At 36.1% G+C, this 18,889-nt stretch overlaps 1 protein-coding gene across 4 annotated transcripts in view; it reads left to right on the top strand.

The window, feature by feature from the left end:
* Nucleotides 1–18,889, top strand: part of INTU (inturned planar cell polarity protein) — an 83,354-nt gene that overhangs the window by 28,905 nt on the left and 35,560 nt on the right. For 3 of the 4 annotated variants that reach the window (XM_038564706.1, XM_038564705.1, XM_038564703.1), the window contains exons 4-5: nt 10,351–10,554; nt 15,006–15,124. In XM_038564706.1, the coding sequence (XP_038420634.1) occupies nt 10,351–10,554; nt 15,006–15,124 (323 nt within the window). The remainder of the gene's footprint in view (nt 1–10,350; nt 10,555–15,005; nt 15,125–18,889) is intronic. The other variant, XM_038564704.1, reaches the window with a different exon arrangement.

Below are 18,889 nucleotides of genomic sequence, written 5' to 3'. Positions count from 1 at the left end.
CTGGATTGATCAGGAAAAAGAACAGAATCCTGGATAAATAAAAATCTTCCTGCATCTGATTTGAGATTCTGAAATGAAAGGACCCATGATGAAATTATTTTTTTTCTAAGAAATAACATTTCCCTTATGTTCTCTTCTTTCTCTTTTTTTCTCTTCTTTCTCTTAAAACACACATGCGTGCGTGCATGCACACACACACACACAAACATACACGCCCCAAAGACACACATGGATGCTCTATCCAAGTAGCTACCTTTGGAAGTGCAAAATGAAGGTGCTAGAATAACTATGGTATAGCCAGTGACCGGCAGTGCCTAGGAATGGATAGAGATATGCCAGTAGAGATGGGGTGGTGTTTGAAATGCCAGTAGAGATGGGGTGGTGTTTGAAATATTAACAATCAGGCAGATAGCAGCCATCGTGCTGAAATAGGGTACACTGTTGTCCCAGATGCGGAGAGGTCGCAGGGTGAGCCAGGGTACTAGCACACCTGATGGGGCTCAGACAGCAACTACTTAGCAATCACTAAGGAAGAATTACAGTATTGTAACAACTAACTCAGCTTCCCCCCAGTAAACTGGCTGCACCTGAGCCCCGGGTCAGGGCCTCTGCTTTCTCGCCTCCATCAGTTGCAGGTGCCTGCCACTGTTGCTGGAGTTCAACCATGTCTCTTCTGTCTTCCCAAATTATGTTTACAGTGAAGTCACATTTTACTGATGTTTAACTAACATGTACAAGTTCAGCTAAGCACACTCAGAAGTTTAAAAAAAAAAAAAAAAGGGAAGAAATAATGATTTAAATATTTTGGTACAATTCCACCCACTATTTGCATGTCCTCGTTAAGTATGAAATAGGAGTCGTGTATCTGCTGTTTGCCCAGTTTGCCTTTTATGGCATGAACATCTTGCTGCATTAAGTGTGGTTCTGTATTTACACACACACACACACACACACACACACACAGCTCTTACGTGCCAATATGTACACCCTGTGCCTAAATGAAAAAAACAGCAGTTTGTTTTGAAAATGGAAGAAAAACAGTTTTGAATTTTGAATTGCTTGAATTTATCATATTCAGAGAATATGTTATACTCCAGCACTCTGGCACGTTCTTGCCTTCCTGATGTAAGTTCACAGTGATTTTGACAGTATATAATTGCAGAATATAATCCTATCATAAGATGTATATTATTAAAATCTTTTTATTATTTTAGAAAATAAACTTTTTTTCTTATTATAAAGGTAATACATGCTTATTGTAAAAATTGGAAAATGTGAAGAAGTAAGAGACAAAATCTTTTAAAATCCCACCATCTGGGCATCCTGGGTGGCTCAGCAGTTTAGCACCACCTTCAGCCCAGGGCATGATCCTAGAGACCCAGGATCGAGTCCCACGTCAAGCTCCCTGCATGGAGCCTGCTTCTCCCTCTGCCTGTGTCTCTGCCTCTCTCTCTCTCTCTATCTCTCATGAATAAATAAATAAAATCTTTAACAAAAAAATCCCACCATCTGAGAATATTCATGATTAATATTTTGGAATATTTTATTCTAGTTTAACCCCTTGAGTATAAACATATATGCATATTTTTTACTAGCAGAATTGGTATTATAGCTGTGTCATACTCAAGTAAGCACCAGCATTTAGCATAATGTTTCCTTAATAATGATTTAGAACGTAGTTAAAATTCCTTTAGCCAGAGATAATGTTTAATTAGTAAACTATGTTTTTCTTAAATCATTAGTGTTGGAAGGGAGGTAAAGTATAAGCCTGTCCCTACTACCCATGTAAACTAGGAGGTTCAGGGAAGGTGGGAGTAGAATTGGAAAGGGAACTAGTGTTTGTACATACCAAGCAGTACATGGGTGTTTTGCTAGTATCATTTCTCTTAGTAATCTCATTTATTCTTCATAACAGTCTGTAAGATACCAATAATTGTATTTCTGTTTTATATGTGAAGAAAAAGAATCTAAGAGAGATGTAATGATTTCTCCAAGGTTGCAGAATTAATGACTCCGGGAGCTGAAACTGACTCCAGCGCATGATCCTTCCCATTTTTCACACAACCTGGGTGTGTCCCCGTCCCTGCTGGGCCAGAACTGAGGGCCAGACTAATTGAGGTCCCGGAAAAAGTTGCTTTACCTGCTTTCTGTCTTTGGCGTCTGAAACAGTTATTCAAGCAGTCAGAGAAGAGGAATGCTGATTTATAAAGACTACTGTATGAGACTTTTTAACATTTAAATTTGGAAATATCTAATGGCAATATTTCAAACTTCTACTCGGTGTATAAAAATGGTCTGAAAGCTTCTTGTCATCTGACAGAGCATGTCCTCAGGAGCTACATCTGCCATGCGGTAATGTGGTAGAATGAGGTCAGAGCTCCATTTAAACCTGGCTCTGAGCAAGTTGCTAGACTGTTCTGGATTTCAGTTTTCTCAGCTATAATCAGAGGAGATTTGAGCAAATGTATCTGAGCCCAGTTCCAACTCTGCAGTTCTGTGATTGATTTTTAAATGAGTCTGTTATAAATAAATTCAGAATACCAGAATGAAATCCAGAGGTGAAGCTTACTTGCTAGGTGAGGTACAAAAAGCCCAAATAATTTCTTTTAAAGCCAAGTTTTGGGACGCCTGGGTGGCTCAGCGGTTGAACGTCTGCCTTTGGCTCAAGGCATAATCCTGGGGTCTGGGATCGAGTCCCACACCGGGCTCCCTATAGGGTACCTGCTTCTCCCTCTGCCTGTGTCTGTGTCTCTCTCTCTGTGTGTCTCTCATGAATAAAGAAATTAAGTCTTAAAAAAAAAAATAAAGCCAAGTTTTAACATTCTGCAAAAATAGTTGTCTTAGATTCTCCAAAAATATTATCTGTCCTGAAAGAAAAAAAAGGCTAGAGAATTGTTCTAGACTAAGGGAGACTGAAGTAACATCCTACTAAATACAGTAGCTAGCTAATCCTTAATTGATCCTGGATTGCAGTGGGGAACAGCTATATTGGGACAATATGGGAAATTTGGGCACAGACTTTGAGAACAGTATTATATTTAATATTCGAATTCCTAAGTGTGATAATTGTATTTGGTTGGTAGGAGAAGGCCCCTATCCTTAGGATATGTGTGCTCAGGTATTCAGCAATGAAGCATTAAATTGTCTGCAGATAATTCTGAAGTGATTCAGCCAAATTTTTTTTTTTTGAATACAGAAAGTGGGGGTGAGGAGGGAAGGAGAGGGGAGTAAGAGAAAAGGAGAACGCAAATGTGACAAAATGTTAACAATTGGTGAAACTGGGTGAGAAATAAAGTGTGGGCAATTATTATGTTCTTACAACTTTTCTGTAGGTTTGAAATTTTTTAAATAAGAAGTTGTGGGTTTGAGAAAACGGTTTTATATCTAAAGTGACAAGAACAAAGATGCAAGTACCCTTCTAATTACTAACTTTGTGACCTTTATTGCTGCAGCTCTATGCACTCATTTATTTAACAAGCACATAATTATATATATTATAGTATATGCCACCCATTCCCGGCTTGATCAGGGAGCCTGGGTTCAAATTTTGCAGTTGACCAGGATTGATTGTATTAAGCACTGGGCCATAGCTTGTTTTCCTGGAGCTTTGGAGGAAGACAACTCCTTTTGTAGGAGATCAGCCTGTAGAATATTAGTCTTGGACTCTTACCTCTCAAGTACTTTTTAGGTCCAGGAGAAGGGGAGAATTCTTTTTTTTTTTTTTAAGGTTTTATTTATTTATTCATGAGAGACACAAAGAGAGAGGCAGAGACATAAGCAGAGGGAGAAGCTCTCCCTGCAGGGAGCCTGTTGGGGGACTGGATCACAGGACCCTGGGATCACACCCTGAGCCGAAAGCAGATGCTCAAGTGCTGAGCTACCCAGGCGTCCCAGGAAAAGTCTTTTTAAAGGAGATGATGGTTAGGTGGAATGTTTTAATTTTTATTATTGCCTTGTTCCACAAAAGTGATATATATGCTGTGGAAATACTAGGAAATAGACTGGAAAAAAATAAAAATAAATAAATTTGTAAATCTCTATTCTCAGAACCCAGAAGTACCATCTGTGTTGATATTTTAAAGTGGAGGACTGGCTTGATCAGATTTGCCTTTTAGAAATATTTCACTCTGAATGGTACTAGAGGTTGGGAAACCAGGTGACCACCTTCACAGCAGTCCAGAAGAGAGGTGATAAAGGCCTAAGCAGAGCATTGTTGTGGATATGAGGAAGGAGTAGATTAGATTTAAAATAATGTGAGGCAAAAAGGACAATACTTCCTACAGGATAATGAAAAGTCCAAGATCCCTTCCAGGTTTCATCTTGAATAACTCAGTGAGATTGCCCAAAAGAGAAGAGGATCAAGGAGAGATAATTTGTTGAGTCTGACTCAATTTCTTCAGAATTTTGATTGAGGAATATTCAAAGAATCTGCCAGACAAAGGAGAAAGAATCAGACAGGCAAATAGCAGCATAGATGCTGTAAGAGAGACCCCATGAGAACCATGGGGCAGAGTTGAGACTGGTCTACTCTTGGAGCTGCTCCAGATTCTAACAACCTTTCTGGTTCCCATCTGTGAAGAGGATGGCATGGTAGGAAAGAAAGAATTCGCTTGTTTGTTTGACAGAGGCTGAAGAGACATTGCTTGTTAAATGGAAGGGTTGAAGATAGAAGTAGAGAGGGGATAATTAAAAAACAAGATTTTGGAAGTGATGAGTTATGGAGGGCATGTCTTTTGATCCAGGGAAAGGCACATCATTTCCTGAACTGGAAGGAAAGGAAGAAAGGATGGGCAAACTGCACACACAAAAAAACATTTTGAGGGAGACAGGCAATGAGGAATGATGAAACATGTTACAGGTTAATGTCCTCGGAGGAACAACAGAACCCCCCCCCTTTTTTTTTTAAGATTTTATTTATTTATTCATGAGAGACAGAGAGGCAGAGACATAGGCAGTGGGAGAAGCAGGCTCCTTGCAGGGAGCCTGATGCAGGACTCGATCCCAGATCTTGGGATCATGCCCTAAGCCGAAGGCAGACACTCAACTGCATCCTAGAAAATCCTTTTATAAGAAGTTTCATGTGAACTATTTTATATTAGATTATTTATTTGTTTTTTTTAAGATTTTATTTATTTATTTAGAGAGAGAGAGAGCATGACCTGGGGGAGGGGCAAAGGAAGGAGGAGACAGAAAACACCAAGCTGACTCCATGCTAAGTGTGGAGCCTGACTTGGGGCTCAGTCTCATGACCCTGAGGTCATGACCTGAGCCAAAATCAATTTGGACACTCAACCAACTGAGCCACCCTGGCACTCCACTCTAGATGTTTCTTAATAAAATTTTCTGTAAAATATATCCTTAATATTTATGTATATCAACCCCCTTTTTAAAATAGTGCATAACTCTTGATTTAGTTATTTGTCTCATCCATTATTATTTTATCAAAGCAACCAGATATCCTGACATTTAAAGCTACTTAACATGTAAACTTTTCAAAATGTCTTGCTGAAGTGTAATTATCTTTGCATTATGGAGCTGACTTTACTTAAATCTGAAGAATGGTGGCTAAAATAGTTCTTAAAAGAATTTTAATGGATGGGTCTGTGGTGAGTGTATTTGTTTGAGTTTTTAACATGGTGAGGAGAAAGCGTCCTTACACCACAAAAAAGAAGTGCAGTTGTTTGCCAAGTATAACATTAGTTCATTTTCAAGTATGTCATTTTTCACTAAGCATAACAAACTAGTCTTAAATTTTAGGTTGTCACTGCTGCCCAAAGTAAAATTAGTGAATTTTTATTTTGAGTTTACCACCTCATTTCCCTTTGTCATTTTTGGTGAGTCACAGCTGATCTTTTGACCTCTCTACCCACAAGAATCTCAGCTGGAAGATGCTTTCCCTGTTGGGAGGCACATTTCTTTCTCTGAAGACCACCTTTTGCCTTGTATGCAAAGCTCTCACAGATACTCCAACAGACCCAACCTGTCTCTGTGACACCTAACTTCCCTAGGATGCAACTCATCTTATGCTCCCTTTGTCAGATTTCTCCCCATCCTCTCCACTCATATACATACCTCCTCACCAAAGACTAATGCTGAGGACATCTAACCTGTCATAAGCTCTGGGTTCAGGATTTCCTAAAATTCTTAGATTTCTCACATTTTCAAGGAACACCACCAAAGGCTCCCGTATATTTTATTTGGACACCCTTAAATCCTCATTCTCCGGTAAAGAGGCCCTCGACCACCAAGCCATTCACTTCATGAGATCCTTTTTTTTTTTTTTTTTTAAGATTTTACGTATTTATTCATAGAGACAGAGAGAGAGAGGCAGAGACACAGGCAGAGGGAGAAGCAGGCACCATACAGAGAGCCCGACGTGGGACTCGATACAGGGTCTCCAGGATCACGCCCTGGGCTGCAGGCGGCGCTAAACCGCTACACCACCGGGGCCGCCTACTTCATGAGATCCTTGTTCAAGGATTTTATGTTTGTGGTCATGTTTATATTTCTATTTATGTATACACATTTTGAGCATTACTTACTAGAATAGATACAACTCTGAGAATATAGTCTTTAGGCTAATGCTTACTTGTTCTTGTTTAGGTCAAAACTCACACCAAAATATTCTTTTTCATCTTTGTAAGATCATTTCTAAAACAGTCTCTTCAGCTGTCTCTGACCTTAACTATATATTAAGTTTCATCAGATAATGCTTGATTGTTCCCATATAGGATCTCTAATTTTTTTATATTATTGTTTAGTTTGCTTATTATTTTCCTCCCAAATTTCTACTCAGCCTTTTTTTATACACTGTTGTAGTATCGAGGGCCCATTTTTCAATAGGTTTATAGCAAACATAAAAACTTTAGTAAAGGCTGATCTTTTCCATTTGGAATATTACATGTTTTGTAAAGGCCTCAGGAAAATTTTATGAAGAATTTCTCCCCTCCTATTTTCTATACAGATTACTGCTGATCTTGACCTAGTTTATCTTTACTCTGAATATATACATATGATGAGTTTAGACCTCATGTCTCTTTTCTACTTGTTAATAAAATAAATGAGACTTATTTTAGAAAAGATGTTTATTTAACTTAATTCACTGTAGGTAGACAGATAATTTAGTGCCCTTGAGATGCCACAGACAGCTATAGAGAAGCAAAATTGAATATAATCATAAATAGTCACTCCTGGGGATCCCTGGGTGGCGCAGCGGTTTGGCGCCTGCCTTTGGCCCAGGGCGCGATCCTGGAGACCCGGGATCGGATCCCACATCGGGCTCCCAGTGCATGGAGCCTGCTTCTCCCTCTGCCTGTGTCTCTGCCTCTCTCTCTCTCTCTCTCTCTCTCTCTCTCTGTGACTATCATGAATAAATAAATAAAATCTTTAAAAATAAATAAATAAATAAATAGTCACTCCTTGTCAACAAAAAAACAGTATTTAGATTTTTGTCTTTTGGAAGGTTTTATTCATCAGGACAAATTTGTATTATAGTATATTACTAACAGTTGAATGGGCTGGTAGGATTATGAATAAATTTTTAAAAATAATATGCTTAATATCTTTTATAAAAATATATAAAGCTCATTTTTAAAAAGAATGGCTGTATTAGTATTTATCATATTTAAAGTCAATCAGAGAAGGACAAACATTATATGGTCTCATTCATTTGGGGAATATAAAAAATAGTGAAAGGAAATAAAGGGGAAAGGAGAGAAAATGAGTGGGAAATATCAGGGAGAGAGACAGAACGTGAGAGACTCCTAACTCTGGGAAATAAGCAAGGGGTGGTGGAAGGGGAGGTGGGCGGGGGATCGAGGGGGGGTAGAGGTGACTGGGTGACGGGCACTGAGGGGGACACTTGATGCACTGGGTGTTATGCTATATGTTGGCAAATTGAACTCCAATAAAACAAACAAATATAAATAAATAAATAAATACATAAATAAATAAAGTTGGCCTTAAAAGAAACAAACAGTCCAATCATGAAATGGGCAAAAGACATGAACAGAAATTTCACCAAAGAAGACATACACATGGCCAACAAGCACATGAGAAAACGCTCCGCATCCCTTGCCATCAGGGAAATACAAATCAAAACCACAATAAGATACCACCTCACACCAGTGAGAATGGTGAAAAATTAACACGACAGGAAACAACAAATGTTGGAGAGGATGTGGAGAAAGAGGGACCCACTTGCACTGTTGGTGGGAATGTGAACTGGTGCAGCCACTCTGGAAAACTGTGTGGAAGTTCCTCAAAGAGTTAAAAATAGATCTGCCCTACGACCCAGCAATTGCACTGCTGGGGATTTACCCCAAAGATACAGATACAGTGAAACGGCAGGACACCTGCACCCCGATGTTTCTAGCAGTAATGTCCACAATAGCCAAACTGTGGAAAGAGCCTCGGTGTCCATCGAAAGATGAGTGAATAAACAAGATATGGTCTATGTATACAATGGAATATTACTCAGCCATTTAAATGACAAATACCCACCATTTACTTTGACATAGATGGAACTGGAGGGTATTATGCTGAGTGAAGTAAGTCAATCAGAGAAGGACAAACATTATATGGCCTCATTCATTTGGGGAATGTAAAAAATAGTGAAAGGGAATAAAGGGGAAAGGAGAGAAAATGAGTGGAAAATATCAGTGAGGGTGATGGAACATGAAAGACTGCTAACTCTGGGAAACAAGGGGTAATGGAAAGGGAGACTGGTGGGGAGGATGGGGTGACAGGCACTGAGGGGGGCACTTGACGGGATGAGCATTGGGTGTTATATGTCAGCAAATCGGACTTAAATAAAAAATAAATAACTAAATAAAGTTGGCCTTAAAAATGGCATCTCTTGTAACAAATGATTAAAAATTAGAGATTATTTATTACTATCTTGATAATCATTTTTTTAAAGATTTATTTATTTATTAGAGAGATTGAGAGACAAAGACAGTGAGCAGGGGTAGGGGCAGAGGGACAGGAAGACAAGCAGACTCCCCTCTGTGCCCGATGTGGGCCTTGATCCCAAGACCCTGAGATCATGACCTGAGCTGAAATCAAGAATCAGACGCTAAGCCACCTAGGTGCCCCTATCTTGATGATAACTTTTAAAGATTTTTGTCTAAAATGGAATTTAATGTGTATAGTTTATCTGCTTTTAAATACTGGCTAGACATTTCCCATCCCCAGCTTTATTGAGGTATGATTGACAAATAAAAATTATATATATTTAGGTTGTACATGATTTTTTTAAAAATACACAGTGTGATGATGTAACATACATATATTGAGTAGATTTTTTCTTGATCAAACATGAATTTATCTTTTGACTTAAAATTTAATCTAATTTTAAAAATAAAAGAGTCATTATACTTTAATGTTTAAATTTGAAACTTATGGATTATTACAGTTAGAATATCCTGTTTTACTCATCTGTATTTTGATAAGATTTTAAACATCAGGACTACTTTGTGGTTATATAACTTATGATAGTGTTCTTATTACATGAAATTAGCTGTATCTAGTGAAAACTTCTTTTAGTCAAGACACACATCGATGCTTCTTTAAAATGAACAAGTTATTTTTGGCCAACTGGCATCTAGACACAATTTCCTTTTTCAAGGAAAATTAATTGAGAAATGGAAGCTACCTTTCAACAACTGGAACATGGCCACATTCTAGATTCTTACCAATCTTCTCTGATGACACCAGGCTGTGAAAATAAAACTATCTTGGTAAAACTGATAGGTAACTTTCTCAGGCTCATAGTCCCAGATCCAGCATGTTGGTAGGTTTTTTTTCTCCTCGGTCTTTATTTTAATGGACTACAAGGAATGCCTAAGAGAAAAATATTTGGATATCACCTCACTTGGAAAAAAAGCTAATCTGGTTGTATGCAGTTCCTCTTACTCCTGAATCTCTTCCTTTACCCTTCCCAGATGAGCTATCAGCATTCATAATACAGTGTTCCTCTTTTTGAAATTATATGATCTTATGAATTTTTGTTTTTCCATGGCATTTCTTTGTTGTCAGTAACTTAGAATACAGTGATTAAGTAAATAAATTTTTGTACAGAGAATTATAAATTTACTCAATAAATATAATATGTGCCAAATATAATATGTGCCAAATTCTGTAGTAATAATATATGCCAAAAACTAGGCGAGGAGCTGGGAATACAAATGTAAATAGAATACATATTCCTAGCCATCAAAGAGCTCATATTCTAGGATGATTTTTAGCTGTATTCAGCATACCTAAATGTCTGTGCATGTACAGACCCTTCTTTGTGAAAACTGCAGCTGACCTTCTCTTGTTGAAAAATTAACACATTGTTTTGTTAAGGTAAAACTGACATTTGAAAATGCATATGCTGTGAAAAAGGAAACAACTCAACCAAGACAGAAAAAGGCACAGTCTAACACAAGTGATTTAGTCAAACTTCTATGGGGAGAAGAAGTTGAAGGTATCCAGCAAAATATCCTAAACACTCCTCACATCGTTATGTATCTCACACTGCAGCTCGACTCAGAAACATCAAAGGAAGAGGTGAGTGCTTTCTCAAAAGTGCAAAGAAAGAGAATAAGACTCTTTTATAGCCTTTCAAGTGAATAACCACTTTTTTCAGTTATTCTTTATTATTTTGTCTTTATTATTTTGATATGTCTCTTACACATAGCAGTCTTCTGACAAGCCTAATTGAATCCATTTATACAGATTATACTGAAATACTGGAATTTGTTTCTACCATCTTCTTTAAAGAATTCTTTTTGAGCTACTTATTCCATAATATTTTTCTTCTCTATCATTGGTTGCTCTATGCTCTATTTTTTTGGTGATTGCTCTTAAAATCTTATATTTGTCTTAGCAGATTCTATACACTACCTTAACTCTTTTTCAAAATAATTCAAGGTCCTTAGTACACCTTATTTCCAACTATTCACTCTTCACATACATGCTATTTTCCTCAGTATTTTAGTGCTATCATTATTTAAAAAGATTTATTTATATACTTTAGAGAGAGAGTGTGCACACACACCAGCAGGGATTAGGGAAGTGGGGCAGATGGAGAGGGAGAGAGAGAATCTTAAGCAGGCTCTACACCCAGCTCAGAGCCCAATGTGGAGCTCAGTCTCAGGACCCTGAGATCATGACCTGAGCTGAAATCAAGAGTCAGATGCTTAACCGACTGAGCCACCCAGATGTCCCATGCTGTTATTCTTTAATTTCAGAAATTGGGGATAATTATACTAGTCCTACTACTATTTATTATTATTCTACTATATACGTTATAAAACATGTAAGTAATACATTATAAAATGCACGGTTTATGCATTATACTTCAAACAAATAAACCTTTAAATTTACATACATTCTACCATTTTCTTTACTCACTATTCTTTCTTCCATTTCAGACTTTCCTTATTTGATCATTTTTCTTCTTCTTAAGACATATTTTAGGCATTTCTTTATAGTGAAAGTCTCTCGATGTTGAATTCTTTTTGTTGTTACTTATCCGATAGTGTTTTTTTCACCTCTTCTTGAAAGGTGCTTTGTAATTCTACATTGCATTGGTCAGAATAGGCCAATTGCTGTAACAACCTTGATGTCTCAGTGGCTTAACATAATAGTTTATTTCTCATTTCAATATAAATGTTCCTGCTCATGTGGCTCAGTGGTTGGAGCCCTTCATCTAGCAGTTCCATGATTTCCAAAGGCTTCAGAATCCTCCATTGGATTGTTTACATCTAGTTCACCAAGGAGAAAAGAGAAAAAGCATCTAATATCCCATGAGACAGTTCTTCAGAGTCCTAGCTTAAACCACTTCTGCCCATGTTCTAGTGCCTAGAACTAGTTATATGAACTTCTCTCAATGCAAGGAGGTAAGAAAATGTAGATTTTCTATGTAGTGAGGAAGAAGATGAAGTTGACACATGGCATTGCTTATTCAGGTAGAAAGTTATTTTCTCTAATCTCTTTGAAGATAGTATTCCTTGGTCTTCTGACTTAAATGATTGTGGTTAAGTCTACCATCAGTCGTTCCTCTATAAGGAATCTTTTATTTTCTTTGTTTGATTTCTTGCTTCTGCTATGTTCAAACTGTTTTTAATCTCTCTATTGTGTTTTCTATTTTAAAAATTTCATTTTGAGGAGTTCCTGAAAAGTCTTTAATCTACATTTCAAATCTGCCATATTCCTGGTCATATTCCATATTGCCTAGTCTCTTGTTGCTTGCTTGTCTTAGTGATTCTATACTTTATTTCTCTAAGTATTTCATACATATTCTGTGTTCTTTTCTATTCTGTATCTGCCCATTCTTCCATCTCTATGTCCTAAGAGGACTCTGATGTGTGGTGGTTTGCCTTCTTGTGTCCTTGATGATCACCTACTAGACTTACTGCTCAATTTTATCTCTGGGAGTCCTATGATCGGAAAGTGGCAAAGAATTCCTCCAGAGAGAATTTGCTTCCTCTGTTTCTGCCACTGACCTAGGGTACTTCAGGCCTCTATAAGAGTCCGGGTTTAACACAGTGGTCCTAGGTTAGCCCCAATACTCAGTGTCCTGGTTGACACTATTGTAGGCATCAACCCTCAAGACATCCCTGCCTCTCTCCTTCTGTCCACCAGTCCCAGCTGAGGGATGGGATTGCAGTTTGTTTGCTTTGCAGCTTGCAAAGCAGTTCCAGGGAAGGGGATTGAAAGGGTATGGAGAAGATGTCCTTAGAAGCCTCTCTACTTCTTACATATCCGGCAGTTCAACAAGTTATGTTCTAGCCATAACTCTATTTGTTTTACAGCATGAGGGTCTCTCAAAGCATTTAGTTTACCATAATGCTTCAAACAGAAGTGAGATCTAAGAAGTTTTTACTAATTTACATTTCTTTGCTCCTGAAGTCCTTGCAGGCTCTATTCTCATTGCCAAAGCCATTTTATCCAAGGCGTGCATTTCCTTGTGTTGCATCTTCGTATAACAAAATTTCATCAATAACTGAAATGGAAAAGAAGGGATTTACTTACATGTATTTTTTGTAATTTTCTGTGTTCTGAAAATATAGGGACTTAAAATTAATTATTCTGAGTTCTTGCATGTATTAATTGTCCTTTATACTTTTAAAACAAGTGAGAAAATTAACTATTTATTCTATAAAACACACAACAAAATTCTGGGATGGTAGCACCCTGAAACTTAATAGGTCATCTTGAAGCAGAATACCGCTGAGACCTTTTGTCATCTTTGCCTTTCTTTCCATGGGAAAATGTGTAGATGTTTCTCAAATGAACAGGTCTCTGTCTGCTGACAGCTCTCTATCAACACTATAATTAGGAGAGGCTTTTTATTCTTACTGTACAGAGTGGGAGCTGCTGCAAATGCATGCTACTAACAAGTACCTAAAAATACAGCTAATTAAATTGATTAGGAACTGTAGAGTATGCCAGGTCCTTAATAGTGAGGCTTTCTGGGCTGGTTGCTGCAGAGGTAGAAAAAAGAGTTATGAGATTTGGAAATTTCAAGAACCTAATCAAAGACTACTATATGGTTATTTGTTTAAAGTGGTGTTTAATATTTGGCTAAATGCAATGTGTATTTTCTAGTCAAGGTTTAAATATGTTAAGTAAGCATGACTGAAGATCTTAACTGATATTTGGCTTAATTTCTAAAGATAAAATTTTTATAACTGTTTTTACCTTAGAAATATTGCAAGAAAATTTGAGTGTTAGGCAGAGTGTATTTGACCAACATATTCTATAGCAATTTGCATGTGCTGAATGTGCTTAATAAGTATTAAAAAAGGTGTGTCCAGTTTATCATTTATATTTGTCCTAATGTAAAAGTTGCCAAGACATGGACACTAAGTCACATAATTATTTCTTGTAAAGAGAGACCAAAACAAGATGTAGAAAACGCTTTAGAGAGAGAACCAAGGAAAAAATGTATTTTAGGAGTTTGGGCTTTCCATAGTAGCTGTATTAATATTTAGGGATATTAAATATTAAATAGCATTACTGGGAGCTACTCCGAATTCTCTATGGTTTCTATTTAGAAATTTTTATATTGCCAGGTTTTAATTTGCCTTGTGAGAAAAACAGCATGTTGTTTTAAGTCATAACAAAAAAGTAAGATACAGACTGATTCATCCTTTTGTATAGAAGTTCTAGCACAATGCACATCCTGATTTTGAAATTTATTTTATTTTGTGAAACTGTTTACTGGGAACATGCTCTTCTTAAAAATAAAAAAAAAATTAAGTTTTTAAAAATTATCTTATAGATCTATTTTTTTCCATAATTTATAATGTGCTTTCTTTTAAAGTTTAAACTCAGATTAATTTGCGGTGGGCAAACACTTTTAAATATAAGACAGATATTTTAACATCATAATACTACTTTCTGTCTGTGCTACTATAATTTTATATACTTAGTTTGTAATTTTAACTGTAGTATTGTCTTGGGTTTAAGTAAAGATTTAATGATGATTTCACCAAAGATGACGAAGATCATCTTTTAAATGTCAATAATGAAAGTAATTAAATTTAAAGACTCTCATAGTTACATGTGGCATCTGTGTAGATATGCTACTAGAGGAGGTACGAAAATTTGTATAATGAAAAATATAAGAGTTTATTGTAAAGGAGATTAAAGTTTAAAACAGTGAAATTACTTGAATTATTCTAACTAATCATTGTCCTACTCAGTATATGTTTTAGTATTATAACCAGCTTTGACAGTCTGTAACTTACTTTCAGACGTAGTGTTTTAAATACATGGTAATGTGTTAAAATTCCAGACATAGTTCCCTCTTTGTGTTTGTTTGGATTAAACTACCTCTGAAGTTGAAAGGATTCATTTTTTTGTTCTTTTCTTTTTTTTTTTATTTTTTTCTTTTTTCTTTTTTTTTTTTTTTGTTCTTTTCTTAATAGTAGAATCTGAACTTTCCATTACCAAAATAATGGTTGAAAAATATGGGGGGTTGATCATTTGTGTTTGTTTTCATTTAATAGCAGGAAATTCTTTATCATTGTCCAGTATCTGATGCATCTCAGAAACTTAAAAGTGTGAGAGGAATATTTCTTACACTCTGTGACATGTTGGAAAATGTAACTGGGACACAAGTTACTAGGTAAGAATTGATTTTAATTTAACTTTAATTCTATTTCTTGCAAGTTCTGTACCTTGGTTCTGACAAAATACTAAGATAAGTGTCTATTATACAAATATACTTATATCTATCGTATAGATAACTGTACAGCAAATGTGATATCTGCAGGTATTTTGTTTCTCACCCAAGTTATTTCTACCAGTCACCTATATAGAGGTATAGGTTCTCAATACAGCTGTAGATGTGGTGTTTTGGCACACTACATAGCAGAGTTGGACAAATGACCTATAGTTTAGAATTTATTCATGAAGGTGGTATCTCTTGAGCATGGCATTATGTTGAGTCTAGGCTTTTACATAATTTTCTCTTGATTATTAACTTGCTAGGCAATACTTTTTTGATTGGTAAAAATGACTGAACACTGAATTTTTCTTGTAGTTCAAAATAGTCTGTTTACAACTATGACAGAAAAAGATAGAAAACATAAACACTTTAAGAAGAGGAGTCAGAATGCAGTATTACCTGTGCAGGTTCACTCAATGATAAAAAAGCAAGACTTCTGTGAAATAACCTTTGGAAAAACAGAATACACCATATAGTCAGTTATAGAGCCACATATTCCATTCCACATTGATTTGTTAAGCCCTGACTTTGAAATGCCACATTTAAGTTATGGGAGGAGAGTGCTCAAAACTTTTGAGTTTTTTGTTGTTTGTTTGTTTTTTAATAAAATCTAGGGATTACAACCCATTTTTCTTTCTTAACTCAACAATTTTGGGCTTTACAAAAAACATTTATCTCAGATTTTAAGAGCCCCACAATACATAAAATATAAAGTTGGATTTTTTAAGGCTTTAACTTTTACCGTCTTCTGATAAAAATGACACTTCTGTGATTTTAAAAGATAAGATCTGCAATACAGTAGAAAGAATTTCCTTGTTTTCCTAAATAAAAGTTATATTTAATCATAGGGCTCATTTTTAAGACTTCAGTAACTGAGGCTACATTTAGTGTCTAAATTTGCATTCAAAAAAACATTTTAAGTGAAATCTTATGATACTTTTTTTTTCTAACTTTAGCTCCATCTACATCATTGCAAATGGCAAGATTTTTATTTTTTATGGCTGAGTAATATTCCATTTATATACACACACCCCACACACACATCTTTTCTATCCATTCATCAGTCAATGGACATTGGGCACTTTTCATAATTTAGCTATTGTAGATAATGCTGCTATAAACATCACGGTATATGTATCATTTTTGAATTTGTGGTTTTGTATTCTTTGGGTAAATACCTAGTAGTAATTGCTGGATCATAGAGTAGTTCTATTTTTAACTTTTTGTGGAACTTCTATACTGTTTCCCAGTGTATCTGCACCAGTTTGCATTCCCAACAGTGCAAGAAGTTTCCCTTTTCTCCACCAAGCACCTATTGTTTCTTCTATTGTTGATTTTACCATTCTGACAGGGGTGAGGGGATACCTCATTGTAGTATTGATTTGGATTTCCCTGATGGTAATTGATGTTGAGCATCTTTTCATGTGTCTGTTGCCATCTGGATGTCTTCTTTGGGAAAATGTCTATTCATGTCTTTTGCCCATTTTTTTTTTTTTTTTTTTTTTTTTTTTTTTTTTTTTTTTTTGCCCATTTTTTAATTGGATTATTCATTTTGGGGGCATTCAATTTTATAAGCTCCTTATGGATTTTGAATAGTAATCCTTTTTCAGATATATCATTTGCAAATATCTTCTCCCATTCTTCCATAGGTTGCCTTTTAGTTTTATTGATGGTTTCCTTTGCAGCTTTTTATTTTGATGATATCCCTCCCAATAGTTTATTTTTACTTTTGTTTCCCTTGCTAAGGAGACCTATCTAGAAAAATATTTCTACAACTGGTGTCAAGGGAGTTACTGCTTATATTTTTTCCTACTTTTATGATTTCAGGTCTCACATTTAGGTCTTTTTTTTTTTTTTAATATTTTATTTATTTATTCATGAGAAACATAGAGAGAGGGGCAGAGACATAGGCCAAGGGAGAAGCAGGCTAGGCTCCCTGCAGGGACCCTGATGCAGGACTCAATCCCAGGACCCCAGGATTATGACCTGAGCCAAAGTCACTCAGCCACTGAGCCATCCAGGTGCCCCTCACATTTAGGTCTTTAATCCAGTTTGAGTCTATTTTTGTGAATAGTGTAAGGAAGTGGTCCAGTTTCATTCTTTTGCATGTAGCTGACCAGTTTTCCCAATACCATTTGTTGAAGACACTATCTTTTTCCCTTTGGATATTCTTTCCTCTTTGTTAAAGATTAACTGACCATATAGGTGCGGGTTCATTTCTGCATTTTCTGTTCTGTTCCACTGATCTATATGTCTGTTTTTTTGGCAGTACCAAACTGTTTTGATCACTACAGCTTTGTAATAGAACTTGAAGTCCAGAATTGTGATGCCTCCTGCTTTGCTTTTCTTTTTCAAGATTGTTTTCATTATTTAGGATCTTTTGTGGTTCATAAAAATTTTAGGATTGATAGTTCTAGCTCTGTGAAAAATGCTGTGGTATTTTGATAGGGATTGCATTAAATGTATCGATTGTAGTATAGACATTTTAACAATATTTGTTCTTTCCATCCATGAGCATGAAATGTCTTCCCATTTCTTTGTGATGTCTTCAGTTGCTTTCATCAGTGCTTTGTAGTTTTCATAGTACAGGTCTTTTACATCTTTGGTTAGTTTTATTCCTAGGTATCTTATGGGTTTTGGTGCAATTGTAAATGGGATTGATTCCTTAATTTCTTCTGCTGCTGCTTCATTATTGGTGTAGAGAAATGCAACATATTTCTGTATGTTGATTTTGTATTCTGCTGATACACTGAATTAGTATATCAGTTGAAGCAGTTTTTTGGTGGAGTTTTTTGGTGGAATTTTTTGGGTTTTCTATACAGAGTTTGATATCATCTGCAAATAGTGAGTTTTACTTCCTCCTTGTTGATTTGGATGCCGTTTATTTCTTTTCGTTGTGTAATCGCTGAGGCTTGGACTTCCAGTACTATGTTAAATAACAGTGGTGAGAGTGGACATCCCTGTCTTGTTCCTGGTAGTAGAAGAAAAGCTCTGTTTTCCCCTTTGAGGATGATAATTAGCTGGGTTTTTTCTTATATATGGCCTTTATGATAATTGAGGTATAGTCTCCCTAAACCTACTTTGTTGAGGATTTTTATCATGAGTGAATATAATACTTTGTCAAATGCTTTTTCTGCATCTACTGAAATGATATGGTTCTTATCCTTTCTTTTATTAATGTATGTATCAATCACATTGATTGATTTGCAAATATTGAACCACCCTGGCAACCCAGGAATAAATCCACCACTTAATCGTGGTGAATGCTTTTTTAAAGTGTATTGTTGGATTTGGTTTCCTAGTAGTTTATTGAGAATTTTTGCATTTATACTTATCAGAGATATTGGCCTGTATTTCTCTTTTTTAGTGTAGTCTTTATCTTTGCAATGACATGGATGGTGCTAGAGAGTATTATGCTAAGCAAAATAAGTCAGAGAAAGACAAATACCAAGTGACTTCACTCACTTGTGAAATTTAAGAAACAAGCGAGCAAAGGGAAGATAAAATGAGAGAGAAAAGCAAAGAAACAAACTCTTAACTACAGAGAACAGACTGCTGGTTACCAGGAGGGACATAGTAGGGAGGGGGTGGGCTAACTAGGAGATGGGGATCAAGCAGTGCACATGTTATCTTGAGCTCTGCGCAATATATGGAAGTATTGAA

The sequence above is a fragment of the Canis lupus genome, chromosome 19, assembly GCF_011100685.1.
Source record: "Canis lupus familiaris isolate Mischka breed German Shepherd chromosome 19, alternate assembly UU_Cfam_GSD_1.0, whole genome shotgun sequence".
Taxonomy (NCBI): Eukaryota; Metazoa; Chordata; class Mammalia; order Carnivora; family Canidae; genus Canis; species Canis lupus.
The sequence above is the reverse complement of the archived record's forward strand: the minus strand, read 5'-3'. Positions and strand labels throughout refer to the sequence as shown.